Source organism: Aplidium turbinatum, chromosome 8 (assembly GCF_918807975.1).
Source record: "Aplidium turbinatum chromosome 8, kaAplTurb1.1, whole genome shotgun sequence".
Taxonomy (NCBI): Eukaryota; Metazoa; Chordata; class Ascidiacea; order Aplousobranchia; family Polyclinidae; genus Aplidium; species Aplidium turbinatum.
In genome coordinates, this window is record NC_137479.1 from 9,093,085 (window position 1) to 9,116,654 (window position 23,570).

The 23,570-nt window shown below is 36.7% G+C and overlaps 2 protein-coding genes across 3 annotated transcripts; both read right to left on the minus strand.

Annotated features, from left to right (window-relative positions):
• Positions 1 to 1,376: 1,376 nt before the first annotated feature.
• LOC145775827 (uncharacterized) lies at positions 1,377 to 16,202 on the minus strand. Of its 2 annotated transcripts, XM_082587203.1 has the most exons (5): positions 16,186 to 16,202; positions 6,593 to 6,670; positions 4,017 to 4,187; positions 3,236 to 3,360; positions 1,377 to 2,833 (listed from the first exon to the last, which is right to left on the minus strand). In XM_082587203.1, exons 3-5 carry the CDS (start codon positions 4,119 to 4,121, stop codon positions 2,608 to 2,610), a joined length of 456 nt encoding a protein of 151 aa, XP_082443329.1. In that variant the 5' UTR covers positions 4,122 to 4,187; positions 6,593 to 6,670; positions 16,186 to 16,202; the 3' UTR covers positions 1,377 to 2,607. The 2 variants fall into 2 exon arrangements, with proteins under 2 accessions (XP_082443329.1, XP_082443330.1); XM_082587204.1 differs by lacking the exons at positions 6,593 to 6,670; positions 16,186 to 16,202 and having other exon boundaries at positions 4,017 to 4,202.
• Positions 13,929 to 14,840, minus strand: LOC145776034 (protein CFDP2-like). The gene has a single exon (XM_082587442.1). It carries the CDS (start codon positions 14,838 to 14,840, stop codon positions 13,929 to 13,931), a length of 912 nt encoding a protein of 303 aa, XP_082443568.1.
• Positions 16,203 to 23,570: the final 7,368 nt, after the last annotated feature.

Genomic DNA, 23,570 nt, shown 5'->3' on the forward strand with positions numbered 1-23,570 from the left:
ATTTCAGGGCCCCTGATTCCAAAAATGCACTTAGTTTTTTCGAATTTTCGAAACTACCAGGAATTGAATTTCGAACCAAGATTACGTTCTTCCGAAACAAGGATAAAGTTTTAAGCAGGTACTTTATTGAAGAACACAACTTTGTATTCTGTAATTATATACGGTAAATGGCCTTCGTACCTTGATGGGTGTTGCTCAGTAGGCTATAGCAGGCCTACCGTAATAAAGAATTGCTTTCGTTCATCGATGGCTTTGTTTTGCTTATTCGTCTAGTTTGTTAAGCAAAACAATGTAGCCTATGTATTTTGTTGTTTGTACTTAGTAGCTTAGTTAGTAAGTCTGATAGGCCTATTGTTGAAGTCAACAAATATATTAACGCAAAGCACAAGTTATATATTCTACATCTTAATATTGTATCTTAAGGCTTGCTTCACGTCGTATTTTGATTGTTACTAGGCCAGTAAACGTTAAATAGCCGTTTGTTTGGGTTGTATTCAACGTGGTTGGTTCCAAACAGCGTTTATAAAACTCAGAAATGTGCCTGGGATTACTTTCAGTTTTGTCTATGTAATAAACGACACGACGTTAAATCTATAGGGGCTCAAAATTGCAAAAAAAATGTTTTTGCTGTATCTCAAAAATTAGAGCCAATTTGAAAAAAAAGCAAGTGCATTTTCGGAATCAGGGGCCTCGAAATACCCTAAAATTACTCTCACATGCCGTGCTTATTGAAAAAAATTTTTGTTGGCCTGTGAATGATGAAATCTAATCTTCAAACTTTTCTGTTGAGCTTGAGCCCAACTGTTGATGGGCAGCACATGTGGGTGGGGTTGCGTGTGATTGGTGGAGTAATCTATAAATCAATCTAATTGTTCTCTAAGGTTAAAACAATGATAGCATTACATATTATGCAGTGCATGCACGTAGGCCTACTGTATAATGCTGCAGATTATTTCTCTCAGGTTGGTATTAGCCTATAACTGTGTGTGTATTTTGCCTTTTTATTTGTGTGTACATCGCCATATTTTGTAGAGTGCTATAGAGCAATTTAAAAATTTTGTATTTTGTTTGGCCAAATCGGGCCTCAAAACGGAAATTTTTCGCTGGTTGGCACAAAAAGCAATCATGAACCCCCAGAAGTTTGATTAACTTTGACTGCTACGCTTTTGGGCCCACCTACTTTTAAAATGGTTCCTCCATCCCTGGTAGACAACCGGAAACAGACATTGCCGTCGGCTGCAGCGTGGGTCAGGTGTACGTCGGAAGGCGTACACCGATGCATAGCGCTCAAGTCCGCTTTACCGCAATGCATGATAAAGATATGAAAAACAAACAAACATTCATCATTGCTTATTGCATTGGTTAGTTTCTTTGTATATCAGAATAAAGTCAATCAACTTACAAAGTCAACAACGACAAACTCGACTGTATTTCAAAATATTGCACGATAAGAATTGAGTTCACTGTATAAAATATTGTAAGCTATAGGTGAACCATTTTGCATCTAATTAACGCATCAATCTTCATGAACATTTGACCGAAGTGTTTCTATCTCTGAAAGTATTAGTCCACGTAAGGTTCACAATATAGCACAAAAATGAATCATTTAACAACTTCAGTTTATAGCCTATTAGTTTCACTCTTGGGTAGGCTAGGCCTACTAATGACAGCAAGAGTAGCCAGTTCCATTCTCTCGGCCGGGAGTCGAACACAGACAGCACACAATACACAGCATCGATGTATCAAGAATAGCCAACGGGAACTACTTCAAGTGGGGAATTTACGAAAAAATGCAGTTTAACCAACGTAGGATCAGCATCTACCTTTTCACTAGTTTATACAGTCCACCTTCTTTAAAGGCATGCATACTAAGTGAAATTTTCAAACCGGAAATTAAGCATTAAAATGCGTAAAGTGACCGTAAACTGCACATTCAAGAATACATTTCAAAAAAATTTGTTTTCAATGGCACTGGCAAGGCCCAAAGTCCAATGTTTCATTTATTTTTAATTTTTTTTAAATGACCAAAAAGTGGAAACACTGCTCGAGAATACGTCACTATCGACAGCAATTACAAAATCCACGTTACTACATTTGATGTTTTAACATCAGATCTGATGTTTTGAGCAAACTGTCTGATGTTTTGATGTTGAAATCTGATGTTTTGATGTACATACGGCATACATACATAGTATACAGTTAAATCGCCCGCAGTAACAACTATTGCTCGATCAGCTGATTGCTAGTCTATAGTGACGTAGACTTACAGTCGCACGCTTCGCTGCTCACGCCCATTCCCGTTTTGAAAGCTCCGACAAAAGTACGCGCGGAATGCTGATCAGACCGCAATGGGGCAAAATTTTATTGAAAATTGTTTTATGGTAGCATGTTAAACACAAAGAACGTGTACAATTGCCAAGTCAGGATTTTCCTTTAGTATCCCTTTAATTGGTTGAAATTACACAGTCGTTTCCCTAGTTATTGAAAAAAAAAGATATATACAATCTCTATAAATAAGTACCTTCAACCTAATACGATGAAACATGCATAAAACGGAAGAGGCATTTATATGAACTTTGAATACAATACAGTAGATATTTTAAACTTTTACGTTTCAAGTTCATCAAGATCCAAACACATCAGTTTACAAGAAGTATGTGGTGATGGAGGATTTTTGAAAGGCATCTTTCCAGTAACTTTATCGACGTAGTCTTTGTATTTGACTTCTTTAAGTTCTTTGCATCCAAACTTGACATTCATACGTTGCGCGTAGTATGATGAAGATACACTTGAGATGTACCGAATGCTGTTGTCTTTTGCAATAAACCTAAGTCTAAAAATATGACTATGTGAAAATCGAGATGACTCATCATGAAGGTTATTATTTGTGATCGCACAGTCGCAAATAGGGTTGTGGAGTCTAATTTTCGATGTCTGATGTCGAAACCGGTTCTATGATAAAGTGTGTAAAGTGGTAAGGTGAACCCCAAAGCTTCCTATGTCCATATTAATAATATTCCAACAAATTTACCTGATTACCTCCAAGTTTACTTATAATTGAATTAGACGGCACCTTTACTACGCCACGTTGCCCATTTTCTAGCTTACCTGCGCAATCAAGGAAACGGGTCAAAACGGTCCGTTTATGGTCACAACACGCCAAGCTAAGTTTTAGCTGTCTCTCGTACACAGCAGGTATGTACTTTCAATCATCTTCTCGGCCGTTATTATTTACCTTTCCAATAAAAGAGACATGAGGCCCATGTTAAGATAGCCATCGTCCACTGCTACCATTTCAATCATTAGATAATTAGATGTGCCAATGTGCTCTCTGAGACCTTCACCAACTTTTTCTAAAAACTGAAAAAATAAAACAGTCCGTAAAAATCTTTGTTGCTTAAATAAATTGGAAATCAAGCTCATGAACTCATTAGCCTAGTACAGTGAAAACAGTATTATACATGAAAATACCAACAACGTTAAAAAAGCAGACAGGACAGCATCAAATCGTGAACGAAGCTGACAAAATAAGTAAGAAAAAAATTAAATTATATGGTATACTTCCTGGCGATCAGAGCACAGCGGAGAACATACTACACTTACTACAGTAGTACTAGAATACACCAACTGCGAACAAGAGACAACTTTTTGCCTTGGGAAGGATGCTCAATTGTTCAAGATTTAACCACATTTAACACACATCACCAAGGTGAGCTTATACATTCACGTTTTAGGTGCAAAGTAGTTGTATGAACCTGTACTATTAATTAATAGCGCAGGAAGACTGTATAGATACATTGGAAAATGAGATAGGATAAAAGTACATTATCAAATGCCAAAGCTACGAACCCACATCTACAACATTGGGAAAAAATTTGTATCATTTCAAAGAAAACGAATTGATTGTAAACACTCTTATCTTCTAACAGAACAAGGGCATTCTGGAAGCCTAATTCTAGCAATTTCACATCCCTGTAGAGTGTAGAAGGTTTAAATTACTGAAGTATTTTAGTTACCCGACGCAGCTGAGAACCAGCGGAATCTTCTGTAGGTTTTTTCTCTTCTATTAAAAAAGTGTCTTTGGTTTGTAGAAAGGGCTGACAATGAGATACAATCACCATTGCACAAAGTTTATCCTTGTGTTTAGAATCATAGGCTCCGATGGAGTAGTTCTGTTTCAATGGGGTCTATACATCAGTAGAATAATTAGCATAGTAAAAATAATAAATGAATTATCATATAATAATCAATCAATTGTGACATATAGGATACTGGTATTGAACCAAAGTTCACAATAAACATATAAAATAGGTCACAAAGTATTGTCTGTACTGACCTATTGTTGCTTTAGATTAAGCACACACTACAGGTAGCCTACACATGCTGCTAATGTACACATTTGTTAATCAAAGACCAGGTTGATATATTTTGGCAAACAACCTATGGCTGTAATACTTTGTAACAAAAATTTGTAGTTTAGACTCTAAACTACAAATTTTTGTCATGTCATTTGCCGATCAGTCATGTAATTTGCATGTCATTTGTCAGTCATGTCATTTGCAGATTTTATGGCTAAAAAGTCATGTGATTGTCAGGTACAGCCGCCAGAGCCGTGTGAGGAAGTAGATGCCTGTTAGGGGACGAGTGTCTGGGCCATGCTTAATCCAGTTGATTCAGAATGAATCTGGCACAGCACTGGTCAAAATAAGAGGCACCACTCAACATTCTGATCCATAAAGAAGTTGTTAACACAGCTGCCCATACACCATTCAATTCAATTCAATTTATTTTTCTTTGTCAGAATGCAAAAGAAATGATATTGTGAAAAAGAAATACAGTAACAAAACTAACAAAAGGAAAATACCGAGAGCTGTTCAGGGGTGCGGGGATGCTTAATCGGTAGGTTTTAATCATAAAGGAATAATTATGATTAAACCTAGTAATTCAATCAAAAACAAAAATTGATTGGATCCTTGACAAGAGAGTGGCACTAAGCACCAACACATCATCATTGACGTCATCATTAACAGAAAATAACAGAAGTATTTAGGTACCGTATGGTGAAAAAATAAAGGTAGTTTCGGAACCAACTACTGACAAGCGAAAACGCAGAATTCTATGTCGTGCATGCTTTTTGTTATCTTGGAAAATTGGGAGGTTGTATGGATGCCGTCGCAGTGAAGGTGCAATTGGCTTGGAAGAGTTTCCGTGAGGTCATTACTATCCTTGTGGACAAGGATATTCCCTTCGGTAGTCGAGGTCACGTGCATGATATGTGTGTGAGGTGCGTTATACTGCATGCAAGTGAGAGCTGACCCATCACATGTCGAAAAGTGAAATCGGCTGAGTTGCAATTATAATGCCATGATCTGTTCCAAGTGCCTTTCTGACCAGGTGACGATGAAAGACCTAAGATCCAGGCTTGGTATGCTTGGAAATGTCATGAGATGAAGAAGGCTACGTTGGTACGGAAACGTGAAACGCATTAAAGAAGTCGCGTGGACAAAAAAATTCAGTCATTTAACGTCCATAGAAACAACCCTTGCCTTGAGGACTTCCTAAGAAGCGTTGGCTAGACTACGTGGAGGATTATTCCTCGAGGATGCGTTGGAAAAGATTTGCTGTTGGCGGATTTCGTCTTGGTCGACCCGAAATACGGTGGCATGCAGAAACGACATAAAACAGAAAAAATATCGTTAGCCACCAACCCTCGCAATACAGAAAACAGACGTTAAATCGTAGAGATAGTGGCACAAAACATAAAAAAACACAATATTCAGATCTCACGTATGAGGAAAGCATCATATTGTGTTATTGCATTGTCAGTTAGCCTATGTGAATAAAGGTCAGGCCTAAAGAAACGATGGTTTTGTTATTTACACATGTAAAGAACATTAATCTTGAGTCATTCCAGAAGGGGTGCGAAAACTGGTTGGTGATTTCAAAGTATAGTGCCAACAAGGAAAAAAGTAAGAACCACTGCACTAGAGTTTGAAATGCCACCACGCTCGATGACAAGATAAAATATCCAAAGATGACCTTAGTAAGACAAAGAATTTACGCAATATCTGCTGTATGTTACAAGAAAATCTGCGAGAGAACTCTAAAACGCGCCCAAAACTACGATATGTTTTGACACTAACTTAAAAGTAACTAGCAGAGAAGTACGGATTCAAGATTTTCAAGATCTGGATCTGATCCAGCTTTGCTTTCTGAGAGGTGTTTGAAATAAAATTAATTGTCCAGACATATGGTCAGTGGCAGGGGCTCCGGACACTTTCCGAGAGTGGGGGGTAACTTAAGCAGAGACGGGAACGATGTTTTGACATAGACAGGGGCTTATTGGATTATCGCATCACGTATATGTCTGAGAGGTCGCCTCCCAGACCCCCTTCGCATTACTGAAAGCTTCAGTTTCTTATACAGCGTCTTAGCGACATGTTTCGCGCCGAAGGCGCAAAGTTTTTGCTTTTCAGCACGATTTAAATCAAAAAATTATTTCAACGAATCTGAAATCGCGAGCAAAAGCTCTTTATCATTTGCCACATTTTTTGAAGTTTTGAGACAATTTTAACTGGAAGAGGGGACGTACGCAAAAATCCCTTTCAGTATTCTTCCTTGGCTCAAGTCCTCCAAATTTTGCACTCCAGACGCCGCTAAAAGGTTAGATCTAAAAGATCAAAAGCGTTAAGGTTAAAGCCAGGCCTACATTCAACTCAGAAAAAATGCATTAACTTTTACAACAACTGAAAATGGAGAGACATCGTGATCGATACTACAGGAAGGCCTACCATCTGCGTCTTGTAAGAAATAACACTAAATAAAAAATGGAATTTTACAAATAATAATATTATTTAAAAATAAATAGGAATTTTACTTGACTCAGCAAATAGCCGTCCCTTGGCTCAGCTATCCCTTGCAATCAATTTTAAAAGCCACCCATCGTCTCGCCATAAGCAAAATCGCATGGCATGGCAACCATCAAACCCCGCATGGTTCAAACAAAGGCGAAGAGAAACTATCTCCTCGAAAAAAGCCGCCGAGTTACAACGATTCAACGCCGAAAGACATTGAAACAGTGCAACTGTATGGATTTCGTTTGTGAGTGGTAAAAGCGAAATTAAACAGTTTGTAGCAGTGAGAAAGTATGACATCATTCATAGCGCATTGTGATGCGTATATTTTTGACAGGATACATAGTTTGGCGTTGTCTTGCGAGTCGTAGTTACCAAGCAAAAAACTCAAAAGTTGTGCAACAAAATAAAAAAATAAAAATAAAGCACAAAAGTAAAAAAAATATTAAAAATAAAATTTTTATCTCTACATTAGTGTGTGGGTGTGTGTGTGGGGGGGGGGGGGTAATCACTTCCCGCCCCCCCCCCCCCCCCTTCTAACGGAGCCCATGGTCAGTGGCGTAGGCTACGCAGGGTTTTCTTGAAGGATTTTCAAGAGGACTGGCTGCTCTCTAGTAGCCTTTCCAGTGTAGTCCGGGAACATCGTGAATGTGGGGTGGTAAAAGGATAGACCCTCAGCTCCAGAGGCTCACACGACGACGACGATTCAACAATGAGCATGCTAATAAAACACCGTTGTATAACAATTAAAAAAATAAGATTAGCGTACTTTGTAGCTTACAGAAATGTGATACATGGTGAACTGAAGGTTGACAAAAAAAAATTGACAAAAATGGAGACTGACATGGCTAAACCCAGTGGCGTATCCTGGTTGATTTTACTACGCATGCAATGAAGGGAGGGTCATGGCCAGTGTAGGGGGGTCTGGGGGCATGCTCTCCCAGAAAAATTTTTGCAAATTTGCCTTAGGTTTTATAACTTTTCTTGCAATCTGAGCTTTACTTAGCTGATAATTGTTTGAGCTGTTTTGCAAAAAAATGAGGTTTGAAACACATCATGAATCCAATAAATATCTCAATTTTATATGCCATGTTAAACATTCAAAACCAGTTAGGCTAAAGCTTTTGCAATGCAATACAACGAATACCAGTTTAAAGTTAAACCTGACCAGCTGAAATAGGATTAGATTACCGACCACCCAACCGAAAGATCTCTGGTGCTCTGTGACATCGCCAATGCCGAAATCTCACTCGAGTTACAGTAGCCTATCTACAGTAGAAAGCCGCAAGGACTTAAACTATGAAGACCAAAAAAAAAAACGTCAAACAAATGCCAATCGGGAAACTAAACATGAAGTTTTTCGTTTACAAGTAGACCGATTAATGATCTACAGAAGTAATGTATTTCTAGCAATCCTAAATGACAAGGATTTTGTTTTTTGTTATAATTTTCTTATTTCCTTCAATCTGATTTTCTCATTTTTGAGCATTTTCTCACTTTTGTTTATTTCCTCATGAATTTCCTCCTGCATCAATTTTAAAACCAGGTTTCCTCAAATGAGGAAATTTCCTCGCAAGTAAAAGCCCTGCTTAAAACAGCTTCAAAGCAATCAAAGCCGCTTGAAGTTATCATTGCAAGATACGCAAGCGACGTCATTGTCACCTGACTTTACGCTTTACTTCACGTGGTTTGTTTGCTTTGATGACAGGTTCTGGAGCTGTAGAATTTTTTGCACATAAAGTCTACACCAGACAGAATCAAAGCAAACAAACTGGGTAATTTAAAGTATTCCTCAGTGCCAAAGCAGTAACGCAATCATGCGTGACATAACTTATATTTGTAGCGCTATCATGCGTGACATCTGACATTACTGTCAATCAATCAGTCAATGGTTTATTTGTCAGTAACAGGAACATAGTACATGTTTGAAATATGCAAGTAATATAGCCTACACCAGGGCTTTCCAAACTGGGGGTCGCGACCCCGCAAGGGGTCGCGTAACGAATTTCAGGGGTCGCAGAGAGTGTGCCACTTTTACTCAAAGTAGGCCTACTGCATAACGCTTCTGTGCAAGTGTGCAAGTTATTAACTGTAACCAAACACGTTGAGAGTAACGTACCCAGTAGGCAGTGGCGCCGGCAGGGGGGGGGCAGGCGGGGCAGCTGCCCCCCAATGTTTTGGGCATCATCTTTTTAATTTTTTTTTTATTAAAACATATTAATATTATTTTTTAATATTTAGATCCCAACCTCAAGTAAGTCAACTCAAGTTGCAAAGGGGGGGGGGGGGGGGGAGGGGGGTAAAAGCTCTCTCTTTAAAAAAAGTATGGAAAACCTTGATGACTAAATTGTACAGTAGATAAAAAGATTTTCTACAGAAGCAAAGATATAGACTTTTTAAAGTTTTAACTAACGTCACATTGATGTAGAAAAATAACAACCTGTTAAATTTTTGATACCTCACACTCCCATGACTTCTTCCGCGCGCATTTTGGCATTGGTTGCTTGCAGTGATTCTTTCACTTAAACAAAACGTTTTGTTTCAGCAGTTTTGAGTTGTTCGATTCTTAAGTTGTAAAGGAGACTCAATTTCTCCAATATTTATCATTTATGTTTCTTCTTTAATCTCAGCAGAGTATAAAACTTGTAAAAGTTTTTCATCCATACGACGTCATGAATGAAATTATATCTCAAATAGGCGTAATGACGTGACATCATCTAAACATTTTATCGAATAATAAATTAACAAATTCGATCGTCAAAAGTGGTTTGGTGGTGGTAAATATTACGTAATGAAAAAAATGTGATAAGGTTGGAAGACATTACGTCATGTATTTTCGATACAAATTGAAGTTTAAAATTTATTCTTTTGTTCATAGTCGTAATCCACCTTCAAAGCGGTACTACAAAGAATAATTTTCGATAAGGGGGGCATCAAGAATAAGTCGACATGACTTTTAACCCTTAGAAGGTTGGGCTCCTGGAGTCTTGCTCAGTTTGGGGGAGGGGCTGTCGATTATTCTTATGCTTTAGGAGTGATATCTCTGTTATTTTGGCACGGTTTCAAAATTTGGGATTCACTTTGTAAAAATATTCACGCTGAGCATATCCGAAAATTAAAACTATGTGAATTTTAGAACTGCTCATATACAGTACGTTGAAATGTTGAAGTCACTTATGAGTGTAATTTGTAGTGTGAATTTACACATTATTTTTTGGTAGAGTAATGAATAACGTGCATTGTAATGTTGTGATTATTTTTTTTGCATTATTTTACATACAGCCAATGCCCTTCACGCTGTGAAACAGTTAGGATTAACGAGACATGGGCCAAATTAATTAGCCTACTTTCATCCAGCTGGTGGAAAAATGTTTCACAACAGAATATGAAATATTTCAGATGATGTGCTGAGAAATGCCTTATATCTTTCAATTTATAACCTTTATTCGCTCAAAATTTCAGCTCAATAGAGGTGAATAAAAATTAGGAAAAGTCAAGAAATCTCGTAGTCGCAGCCTCAGTGGTTTTAGAGATACAACTGTTGATACAAAAAAGTTGAATTGACAGCCCCCCTCCCCAACCTTCAAAGGGTTTGCATTGAGTCAACAGATCTATGCCTTAAGGTTTACGTCTGCTCCGGAGATCAGTAAAATATAAGGTTGTCATCTTCGGTGCAACAAGACCATTGATTGATTGGTTTAGTGAGGATTCGTAGTCCCATTGCTTTCATTTTGAGTGATCATACTGATTTTCAATTTATTCCTACAAGACGTTACGTAATAAAAAAATATCTAACTAAGGTTGGAAGACATTACGTCATGTCTTTTTAATTCAAAATGAAGTTTAAAATTTATTTATTTGTTCATAGTCGTAATCCTCCTTCAAAGCGGTATTACAAAGAACCATTTTCGATAAGGGGGGCATCAAGAATATGTCGACATGACTTTTAAGGTTTACGTCAACTCCGGAGATCAATAAAATATAAGGTTCTCATTATCGTGATTGTAAGCCGCGGAAAATTTTTTCTCTAAAAACAGATTCCCGGGAAGCTAAACATGTTTTCCAGCCCTGGTAGAAAACAAAAGAAATTAAATAATATACCACTGTCTTGCACCAGTGGCGTAACGAAGGGAAGGGGGATCGGGAGTTTCAACCTTTCAAATTGAATTTACGGATGTTAATAGCCTACATTGTTTATAAGAAAAGCTTTAGCCTATGATGTAATTTCTCGTCAAACTGTGCAAGGATGCAAGCAATCTGCAACTGCTGAGATCGCTTGTTCGATCTAGATTAACATCTAAACAGCTATTCGTTATACAAAACTTGAATATATCAGAAATAGCCTAAAGTAACTTCATTGTCTCAAAGCTTTTTGTTTGACACTCATCAAGATGTATGACCTCTATGACGTTACATTTTCTAAACTTTGGGTTGACTTCAGAGTAGAATTGTAAATGCAAAAAAAAACGAACCGTTTTTTTTAAAAAAAACGTGTTTTTTTTCAAAAAAACTTGGGCCAAAAAAACACGCGTTTTTTTTTTCATTTATTTATTTTTTTTTATATTTTTCTGGAAAAGTTGCAAATTTTTTACAATTTGCAGCTTAGTTTCATTATAGTGCTCTTGAAAAACATTAAACTAGTAAATTGGTGTGCTGAAATTCCTAAGTGTGTGTGCTTGGCAGCAGCATATGTTTTTTGCATAGCCCTATATAGCCTACGTTGTTTCACTTTCTTTTTCATTCTCAGGCATGTTTGTGGCAGTAGACCTGACAAACATTGAATTAATGCAATTTGATACATGACATAATGTAGATGAGTTAATTTCTTTTTCCTTTTATGGAAGTGCCCTTTATGGAAGGTAGCCTACGATGTTAGTACACCGGTAGGCCTACTGGTTATTCTTGTACACACTCAATGGGTTGACAAAATTTTGGCAAAAACAAGATGGCTGTATTCAGAACACACATTACCTTGTTTGTGGTAATTTACTAATGCAAGCTATTGCCAATAGCTTGTTTAAACATGTTTTTTAACTGATACCTTAACAACGATGTATTTATGCTTTATAAATGTTGAAACAGAAGTATTCTTTTCGTGTGTTGTAAGGTCTTAGACACTTTGTCATTGATGCTTCCTGCAGATCATTTGTGACATAATGCAAGAGATCTTATCACTGATATTTTTTGCTGTCAAAAGTAAGTGCATTTGTCAAAAAAGGTTTAGGTTAATGTTTCTTTCAAATGCCCACCACCCATGTTAACTATTGCTAGTAACTACCAATCATGAATGAAGAAAGTTTCCCTTTAAAGTGGAGTTTTTCAGCACTGCTCGCAGTGTTCATCATCATCATCACGTGCCGTCTCCGATCCGGAGCTTGGCTGTCACTTTCTTCCACAAGTCACGTTCTTCCGCTACTCTTTTTGTTTCTCCAATGCTTGACAAATCAGCCCACTGTATCACGTTATCTCCCCATGTTCGTCTCCTTCTTCCCCTGCACCTCTTTCCTTCCACCATACCTTCAATAACCAATTGATGTAGCTGTCCTGCCGATCCTCTCAAAATATGTCCCACGAATTTCATCTTTTGTTTTGCCAAGTCGTTTGCCCATGTATCTTGCACTCCAATTCTTTTCCTAATTGCTTCGCTTGTAATGTGTTTTTTATATGATATTTTTAATATTCTTCTGTAGCACCAGAGTTGAAAAGCATTAATGTTTTTGTGAATTTCTTTGCTGTAGGTCCATCTTTCACTTCCATATGACATGACTGGTTTGATGTAACAAGATAGAAGTCTCAGTTTTAATTGTAAATTTATTTCTCCTCTTAAAAATTCCTTGCATTTCCAAAATGACGCTTTTGCTTGACCGATTCTTCTTTTTATATCATTGGTGCATCTTCCATCTTGTGTAATGAGGGACCCTAGGTATGTGTATGTGGTGACCTGATCCAATTGTTCTCCTTCCAGCTTAATGTTTATTTTATTATTTCCATTGCTTTTTTTGATGAGCATTGTCTTTGTTTTCTTCAAATTGAGTTTCATTCCGTATTTTTTACTGATTTCATTGATTTTGTCCATGCTTTCTTGTAGTTTTTCTTCTGTGTCGGCGAGTATGACAGTGTCATCTGCGTATCGTATGTTGCATACTATTTGACCATTGAATTTTACTCCGTTTTTGTTTAGTGTTGTTAATGTTTCCTTGATTATTGCTTCGCTGTACAAATTGAATAATATTGGTGAGAGTATGCATCCCTGCCGAACTCCTTTGAATATCGGGAAAAATTCTGTGAGACTGCTACCACTTCGAACTGCTGCTGTTTGTTTAAAATATATGTTTTTTATAAGTCTTCTTTCTAAGAACGGGACATTAAATTTTTCGAGCAATTGCAGTAATTTGGTATGTTTTATCCTGTCAAATGCTTTGCTGTAATCTATGTATGCAATGTAAGTGTGTTTTCCCTTTTCTATTCTCCGTTCGCCAATTGTTCTTAGAAGGAAGATTGCATTTCTTGTTCCGGATCCTTTTTTATATCCCGCTTGATTTTCATCAATTTGTTGTTGTATTATTGGGGTTATCCTTTTTTTGATAAGGTGTAGCAGAATTTTGCTGGCGTGTGAAATCAGACTTATAGTCCTGTGTTCTTCACATTTCATTGTTTTTGTTATTTTTGGTATTGGGATCAAGATGCTCTTAGTGAAGTCATCCGGAATTTCACCACTATTGTATATCTTGTTTATTAGTGTCGTCATGTGCTGCAATTCCGTTTCTCCCAGTTGTTTTAGAACTTCCGCAGGAATTTCATCTATCCCAGTTGATTTTCCATCTGGGAGTCTTTCTATGACATCTCTAACTTCATGTTCCATTATTTTTGTAACTTCAAATGTTGCTGGTGAAATTTCTATATTTTCTCGTTCGTCATCATATAGTTCTGACACATATTCTTGCCATCTGTTGGTTATTCCTTCTTGAGTTTGTATTACTTGTCCATCTTTATCGATCAGCCCCATCTTTGCAGCTGGAGTTTGACCTTTCATTTCTTTTAGCTTGGTGAACAGTTTTGGCGATCTCATGTCATCTAAATGCTCCAACTCTTTACACTTTTTTCCCAGTAATCTTCTTTTGCTTTTCTACACATTTGTCGGATCTTTTTGTTTAGTTTTTTGTGCAGAAGTGCGTTTTTTACAAGCAATGTTCCTTTCAGATTTCGCCTTTCTTTCATTTTATTCAGTGTTTCTTCCGTCATCCACTGTTGCTTTTTCTCTAACAAATGCCTTCCGCATATGTTTTCCGCAACTTCTTTTATACAAATTTTCATCTTATTCCAGTCCGTTTCTAAACATTTCTTTGCGAGTTTATTGTCCAGTTCTTCTCTAAAATTTTCCCGTTGTCTGGGGTCCTTTAGCTTGTTGACATCCCACAATGAACGTTTCTTTGTCTTCATCAATGCTGTCAATTTGTTTTTTATTTTGCACACCACCACGTTATGATTAGAATCGCAGTCTGCACTTGTTCGTACCTTTGGATTGATCATCCCATTTCTGTGTCGTTTACTCATTAAAATGTAGTCTATTTGATTTTTTGTGATTCCATCTGGCAATCTCCACGTATGCCTTGAGTTTACTTTTTGTTCAAACCATGTGTTTGCTATAAACAGATCATTTATTTCACAGCAGTCTATCAGTTTTTCTCCATTGTCGTTTAGTGTTCCAAGTCCAAATGGGCCCACGATTTTTTCATATGTGACATCACCAACTTTAGCGTTAAAATCTCCCAGTACTACCAGTTGATCAGTTGATTTTTTATACTTTCTTTTTGTTTCATTCAAATTTTCGTAAAAAGTATCTTTGTTCTCCTCGCTTGCATCCTCATTTGGTGCATATACTTGTATTAGCAACGTGTTGAAAGGGTGTGTGTTTATTTTCATGCAAATAATTCTTTCACATATTAGATCATAAAATATCATAGATTTTGCTACATTATGCCTCATTATGAAGCCTACACCTTTCCTGCGCTTGATCCCTCCGGAGTATATCACCTTGAAGTTTTCTAAGTTTTTTTTGAAGTTTTCGCAGTGTTCACATAGTGAATAAATGCCTCATAATACCTTTTCCTGACAAGAATAAAGTTTTACCCATATTAGGCTACCGCAATGCTGGATAAAGATACAAAACAAACATCAAAGATGAAAACTTATTTTATTTGGGAACTACGCTGGAGTAAAAAGGAGTGAGAATTGACCTCTTGTCGTTACGCACCAATAAAACCATGATGCGTAACTTTAATTTTTTTTTTTTTTATTGGGTAGAGGAAAGATGGATGAAAAGTTTGGCAAAAACAGAAAAGTGCTAAAGTCTCAAAGTCCTGAAAACTACAGTAGTTTAATTTGGATAGATAAGTGCAACCATGCTTCTTTTAAAAATGTCTATGACAGCACAATCTTGTGATTAAGGGAAAACAAACATGACTATGACATCACAATGGAGTATTGAACCTCTTCAGGGAAAATAAAAAAACATCAAAATTTTTCCATCTTTCACTACATTTAAATGTGATTTGGGCTAAAAGTTGGGGCTTTAGCACTACACTGCTTTTGCCAAACTTTTCATCAATTTTTCCTCTACCCGATTAAAAAAAAATTTTTTTTTTAAAGTTACGCATCATGGTTTTATTGGTGCATAACGACAAGAGGTTAATTTTTTTTTATCTGAAAAAATAGTTGCCATAACTTGTTTTAATGTTCATAAACAAATAGCCCACCCCTGAAAACATGGGGTATAAAGCTAAAAATTATCCAAATACGTTGAGCGGTTCTTGAGATATTGTCATTTCTCTATTGCTCCTATACCTATGAAGCCCTGGTCCTAACATGCCCATTAACCAAAATCCCAGGTGGCTTCAAAACTGTACACGAGTGTGGTACTGCATTTAACAACTGGCTCGACCAAATTACAGACAATACTTGAGATGTGCCAACCATAGGACACTGTTACTGCTATTTGAGACGGTGAGAAATCTTTATAGCTCGTGTGTCGAGACTTGGGATCTACAAAAATGCAATGAAAAAATAGGCCTATACCAGACATATAGTCAGTCTGATTTAAAGTAAGTTATACGAATTATGAGATTGTTTCTTTGTTGAAAGAGACGCTATTGCAATGAGTTTACCCTAATTGCTGCATATTGTGACATTTAATGTCAAAATAGGTAAAAAAAACAAAAAAAAACAAAAAAAACGAATAAAAAACAAAAAAAAACGAGCTCGTTTTCTTTAAAAACAAAAAAAAAACGTTTTTTTACATCTCTACTTCAGAGCATAAAAGTTAGTGACTTACCGGAATAAGATCGCTTTTTCAATCAACCAAGGAGAAAATTGATAAATAATAAAACTGTAATAATCTCGCAAAAAAAAAGCAATCAACCTATGTCTCTAAAACAAATTTTGCCTAATTTTAAACGAAACTGCATTAAAAGAGCGAGTTTTGCCAATACCAAACATTCAAATATCTCAGTCTGGAATTAGCGACAAGAAAACATAGAGACTTAGCTTTAATTCCGAAAAATGCCGAAGAAAACATGATCTTATCCTTTTGCTATGCTACCGGACAGCACCATTTTACAGAAATATTCATACCCACAATTTTGTTGAAAATGCTCTCAGAATGCACCAAACTGAAGGTAATTTTTCAAAATTTTCTGGGGGAAGCCCCCAGACCCCCGCCGCTAAGTGTCGCCTTCGGCGAACACGCCATCAGGCTTCGCCCGCCGGCTGTCAACACCCACCCTTTCAAAAATTTTGACTACGCTACTGTCTTGCACTGTCAATTTTTTGCCCCCCCATTGTTGAAGGTCTGGCGGCGCCACTGCCAGTAGGCTACGCGTATTTTCGCAAATTGGTATGGTAAAACGGAATCTGATTTCAAAACCCTTTTATTGTAATGTGAAGTAAGGTGGCTTTCAAAAGTTGAAGCTAAAAAGGTTATTAGTGTTGAAAATTGAAGTAGTGATTTTTCTACCGAAAAAAATGCAGACTATGCCCACTATTTTCGTAATGACATCTGGTTCTTGAAAGTAAGCTATTTACCAGATGTTCTTAAAAAACTGAACGAACTTAACTTGTCCCTCCATAGAGAAAACATATTTGTTTTTACATTTGTTTTAAGTTACATTGAAATCTAGAATAAAGCGTTCATCAACACATTAACTGTCTGGAAAAAAGAAGTTGAAAATGATGCTTTTGAAGTGTTCTCATTTACTGAAAAGTTTTTCGTTAACAAAATGCTGTGAAATCCAACGTTAACCTTTGGTTATTAAACGTCTGTCAAATCTGTTGACACTTTTAAAAGTTTTTTTTTTTTCAGAATTGGACAATACCAAATTATATTGAATCCAAAACCTATTTGCAACGCAAAAACAAAGTAGCTAACCGAGCACTTCTCTCAGAAAGAAATTACTGGTATATCTTCTGACTTAAAGTTTAAATTTTGTGGAAATTTATAATTTTTATGCAAAAACCCTTCACACATTTTGGTTTAACCTTAGAGCGGAATATCTACCATGAGTCCATGACCTGATTTAGCAGTAGGCCTAACCGCACTCCGGTCGTGTGTTTTGACGTATTTGTCTTGAAAATTTCCAGCAGAGGAAACTAAGGCAAATGCTAGGTACTCGTTGAGAGAATCGTCTCACCAATGACGCAATTACAAAGATCAGTTAAAGCCTCCCTCAACCCAGCAAACATTGATCTAGAATAGTGGGAACAACTTGCTAGTGATAAGTCAATCTGGAAGAAGAGAACATGGGAAGGCACGGAGTTTTTCAAAAAAAAAGCAGGATAAAAAAGGTTTAAAAAAAAATAGAATATTAGAAAAAAAGCTAATACAACCACGTTCCTAACTCTCCATACAATGTGACTTTTTCCCACGTCTTTTCCGCTGTAAACTAGGCCTCCAAAGCAACATCCGACTGGAAAATAAAACCAATGCTCGGACACGAGCTGGAGCCTACGACGACAATTCGTGCGAGTCAGCGTTTTCAACGTTGATGAACAAACATCATCAAAACTAAGCAACTTTGAAACCGCCTTGGGACCAGCATTAGCCAATTGAGCCACGGATGGCGAATTTTTTTTCCCACGAACTTTTTGTTACTTCGCAGAGTTTGTATTTATACCGTATGAATGCAAACTTTTTTCGTTAGCGTGTTTGGTTCAGTGGTTTCGTCTTTTGCCTTATGTTCGTGAGGACATCGGTTCGACGCCCATCGAAGTCAAATTTTTTTCTTTACATTAATTGTTTCGGTGCACAAAAGCTTTTCAAAAAATGTAAGGTTAGGGGGGTTAGGGTTAATTCTTAATCATTTCAGAAAATTTTACTTTTAGACTATTGACCAGAATCAATTTCTTTTCTCAACTTTTTTAAACTTGACTAGACTAGCCTATAGGTGTATTTCCAGACTCCAAGCTACGTTTTTTTTAAGTTCAATGTTTAGATTTGGACATGGAGGGCGAAAATCGGTAAAAACAGTTACGCGCGCCGCGCGGTAACCAGTTATGGCTACACTTACAGAAATAACTTATGCAAATGAGACAAAAAGTTCGTGGGAAAAAATATTCCACCCACGGCTGAACTTGCTCTGCAGCAGAAAACGGTCGCATCCATCACACTCACATCCACATGAATAAATGTGTTTGGTTCTTTGTTTTGTTTCCAGTAGGCTACGTGTCAACTGTAAAGTAGCAGTCTTTAAGTGCCATTAACTTGTTTTAAGTTTTCATTCGAATTAAACCTATTCATCAATATCACAAATGTAGGTTATATTTTGCACTGTTTATCATTTTAACCGTGAAGGGTCGCGGAAAATTTTAAGAGATTAAAAGGGGTCGCGAGCAAAAAAGTTTGGAAAGCCCTGGCCTACACAATGCAAAAGTTACACAAGTTCCCATACTGACAGGGAGACAACGAGACGACCATACGGTCTACTAGTCAATTGCCACTCTACGAAAATGATGGTTTTGCCATTTAAAATACTAGAGAAAAAAATAAAACGTTAAAATGTTCCCGCACTTCAACATACGCACCAAAAAAAACATATTTAAGACCGTAACGTAAACACAAAATTCCAAGAAGCAAGCAGAGATTACTAAAGTTTCCGACTGAACATGTTATATTGCATATGAAACTAACAAGTTGATTTTTATAACATATCACTTACGAGTTACGATGCACTGTAGCTTTGTAAAATTAACGTTTTGATCTCTTTTTTGAAACAATGAAATGATAAGTTTTTTAGCCTACTTGAAACCTCTGACCAGACCATTGGTCTCAATACCTGCATGGACTTTTTGCCAAATTCTGTGTTTGATCTATTTATAAAATAGTTGTAGCTTGTTTGATATCTTGTGTTATGCTGATGAATGAATGAAGCATTTGTAAATAAATCACAATACCTGGACGGATACTAATTCATATGAACTTTGTACATATGTTTTTTTTATTTCAATGTTATGTATCTTTTAGTTTCAAGATGTTCATTTTGAAAAATAAAAAATTAGTGTGAGCATAATAATTTTGTTTCGTAATTATTGTTATAACTTTATTTTGTAATTTTATTAATTGATCCAGTAGCCTACACTGTCACAGGCCTTTCCCCAACTTGATATACAATATTGCAAATGACAGTAAATCAAAGCGTGATATACATTTTTTAAAGTGTCTGTGTTGACATAATTTCTGAGTTTTAGCAACGCCCATGAACCTTTTGCTACCTTTCCGCAAGTTTTATTTATGTGATATTTCCATGTTAATTTGTTATCTACGTAAACGTCAAGGTATTTTATTTGATCTTTTTGTTGAATGCTTGTGTTATCAATGTTAATGTTAAAATTTTTTATGTGTTTTCTATTTGTTATTAGCATGTATTCAGTTTTTGAGAAATTTAACGATAATCTATTAAGCTTCAACCAGTTGTAAACTTTTTGCATTTCGGCATTCACATTGTCCTGCAAATTTATTTCACATTTGTCGCTCATCGTAAGATCGGTGTCGTCTACAAATAGTTTAACATTCATGTTGGTTGGAGTTGGTATTGTTTTACATTAAGTAAAAAAAGAAGGGGTCCCAATGTCGATCCTTGGGGTACACCGCAGGTAACCTGTTTTCAGTTTGAAGGGATTCCATTGACGACCGTGCTGTGCTGTAGACGATTACTGATATAGCTTTTCAACAATTGTAATGGAAGGCCCCAAAAACTATGTTTGCAGTTTCTGTATGAGAAAAGTGTGATCAACTAGGTCGAAGGTTTTAGCCAAATCAAGAAATAGAGAACAAGTTGTATTTCTATTATCGAGATTAGTTAAAATGTTATCACAAACGTTTGACACAGCTAACAAAGTGAAATATTGTGGTCTAAATCCATTTTGATGTGGTGTGATCAGGTCTTTTCTTGTTAGATAATTGTACATTTGTTCATATGAGCATTTTTCAAATATTTTGGTGAAAGGGAACAATAGTGATATGGGCCTGTAGTTGGAACAATTTTTTTGGAGTCACTTTTGAAGATTGGGGTAACTTGAGAGACTTTTAGTACATCAGGATATACCTCTATTTTATAGGTAGCCTATTCCATCCTGTCCTGTACTTTTAGAGAAAGAAAGATTATTAAGATGTTTTATACTTCTTCTTGATTGACAGGTCGAAGGAAAAAGGAGAATGGGACACTTTGCAATGTCACTAATGAGCCAGGAGAAGGTAGAGGGATTTTAGATGCCATGGAAGGATCAATTTCTGTGAAATAATCATTAAAATAGTTAGGCCTACTTGTTTGTGCAGGGTCAGATATTTTTTCATTGTCAGTGCTAGTTATTTCTTCTGGTATGTGAGCTGAGTGCTTATGTTTGTACTCGATGATGTTATTTATGGTTTTCCATATTTTTCCAGTACTGTACTTGCTTGCGTAATAAGAAAACTGTAATGCATTTTTTTGCTTGTTCTTTGGTATGAGTAAGTACATTTCTGTACTTTTTGGGTGTTGCTTGTGCAGAAATGTTTGTGGGATCTTTTATTTTTAAGTAATATAGTCTGTTTTTAGTTTTGATGGAGTTCAAAATTCCTTTTGTTAGCCATGGTTTGGTCTTGAGTTTTTTTTTCTCTTCGAGACAACAATCGTAAAGGTGCATGCTTATTTAAAGCTTCATTAAATGTGTCGATGAAAGGACTAAATTTGTCATGAACTGAATAATTCCTTTCTGTGTAATCATAGACTTTATATTAGTAGACAAGAAACTGGCTTTTTTCGTGCTTTATCTCCCTTCCAGTCACGCTTCAGTGGTTCTAACTGACTTCGCTCAGCGACGCAGCATGTTTGTGTCTGGTCTGATGAAAGGTCTATGGCAACGGTGTTCAACCTGCGGCCGTCCATGAATAATTATGCGGCCGTTAACACGTAATTTCATCAGCATGTGTTGGCGGCCGTGTCCTGTTGTTGAAATAAAAAAAAATTTCATTAAAAAAAATGAAATGTATTCTTTATATTATAGGCTACAGAGATATCTAGAACCACTGGATACCCTTGTAATTATATAAAAGAATTCAAATTTTAGAGCTTGAAAAACATTTTCATCATAACTTTTTGTAGGCTAGGCTGTATTGTTAAAATCGTTTGAAGACAAAACTTTTTCCTCAACCCAAATTGATTGTAGGCTACGGTAACATTAGCCTACATTGCATTATGTCCTTAAAAAGAAACAGAACACTAGCAGAGGAAAAAAGAGTGTTCAATTCCAAATGGGAGTTGAATTATTTCATAATCGAGACGGCAGCGCATATTATGATGTGTCTAATATGCAGTCAAGTAGTTAAAACTGTTAAAGGAGATATTGTAATGCAAAGCAGTATCTTCGTCGTCGTATGTCACACAATTACGCAAAATTAGAAGGCGAGTCGAAGAAAATCGTCGAAAATGTGAAAAAGTGCACTTGATTATCCAACGTTGCGAGAATTGACAAGAGTAACTCTTGTTCTTTTCGAAAGCACTTAGGCTACGTGTGCGAGTCTGCCTTTTCAAAAATGAAGTACGGTACCTGAAAAACGAGTAGCCTACCGAACGCGATTGTTGGACGGAAACCTGGAGTCTCAACTAAGACTGATGGTATCTCGCGAGGTTCCCAACTTTTCAAGTTTATCTGCTCGTATGCAAAATCAAGGGAGTCAATAGTTGCAATGTCGCAGACGGCATAAATTCATTTCAAAAAGTGTTTGATATTTCATGGCACTATTACTGTAGGTATAAGTATGATAAGTTTAGTAGATATTAACGAATAAATTCTTCTCTTAAATAACGCAAATTAAAAAAAATCATTTCAAACCCCCTAGCGGCCGTGCTTTGTAAAATTAATCTGAATGCGGCCGGCAATAGCAAAAAGGTTGTACACCTCTGGTCTATGGTGTCACAGGAATTTGCAGAAGGTTGCGAGATTGCAGGCAGCATGTTTGTTTGTTTGTTTGTTTATCTTTATCCTGCATTGCGAGAAAGCGGACTTGAGCGCTATGCATCGGTGTACGCCTTCCAACGTACACCTGACCCACGCTGCAGCTGACGGCAATGTCTGTTTCCTGTTGTCTACTCTACTTATGATTTAAATTTGGTACTACCCATTACTCGAAATCGATCACTGGGTAGAGGCAATTATCGTAAAGTTTCTTGCCCAGAGAAACAACAGCAAGTGCGGGTGGCTGGAGTCGAACATGCAGGCTCTCGACTGCGAGCCCAACGCGCTAACCACTCGGCCACTGCTGCCATATTAAAATATTAAAAAGAACTCTATTGCAGCAAATTAGCTGTTGGTTTGATGGAATGGTGCTTGTGTACGGTAATTGAGATGTCCAGTGAGACCTTATCTCATATTATTATTATTATCATATTATAGACCTAGCTGTAGAATTTTGACGCGAATTCTACGTTAGAGAATATCTTTCTCACTGGCGCCAAACAGTGGATCGGATTATTATGTGCGTCGCTTAGTTAATACGGTTTTGCGCCTACAACAGACAGAGACACAAGCCAAGTAGATTGAATCTGAACATGTTGGTCTTCAAAAGCTTACCTCAAAACCGTGTTGGCCTATATATTTTTGTCAAAAAATTTGAACTTTTATGTCATTTGGAGCAAAGTTGTTTGTTGGGTTGAAAGAATCTGAAATCAATGCCTCGTTTTTGTAACGTATGCAATCTATCAGTCAGCGCTTTTGTGCCTTTTTGTTTTCGACTACATTTCCGTGACAAAAGATTGGCTTTTGTAATAACGCCATCAACCGCGAAGTTGCATTCTCTGACTGCATTTCAAACGCTATAGGCTACCATACTCAGCAATCTTTCTAAAGCATTGTCGCACAAAATACATATCTGACAAAACAAGGGAAATGTGTTGAATTGAATTATTTTTTCTACGGATCGTTTTCCTTGTCTCATAAAACTAATTAAAAAAAAGGAAAAAGGATTTTTGTCGTTTGGCATAAAAATATGCATATTGAAGTTCACCTTGGTTTGCATAATGAAAAATGAAAATCATAACAAAGAATTGCTCGAAGCGATTTTTACAGGTATTTGATCCTTCGCGATGATATCAATTGTAGTTTCTATCAGATGAAACCTGTTCAAACTATATTTTTTTTCAAGAATACTTTGTAAATATAAATTACTTCACTTTCGTGTTTTTACTTGGA

What these genes read in the sequence shown, in the direction of transcription:
- LOC145775827 (XM_082587203.1), bottom strand. Translation starts at nt 4,121, where the DNA reads ATGGTGATTGTATCTCATTGTCAGCCCTTTCTACAAACCAAAGACACT. An exon ending in CTGGTTCTCAGCTGCGTCGG is followed by an intron (nt 3,361 to 4,016) that starts GTAACTAAAATA and finishes TTATTTTTTCAG; the next exon opens with TTTTTAGAAAAAGTTGGTGA. An exon ending in ATGTCTCTTTTATTGGAAAG is followed by an intron (nt 2,834 to 3,235) that starts GTAAATAATAAC and finishes TCATATTTTTAG; the next exon opens with ACTTAGGTTTATTGCAAAAG.
- LOC145776034 (XM_082587442.1), bottom strand. Translation starts at nt 14,840, where the DNA reads ATGAGGCATAATGTAGCAAAATCTATGATATTTTATGATCTAATATGT.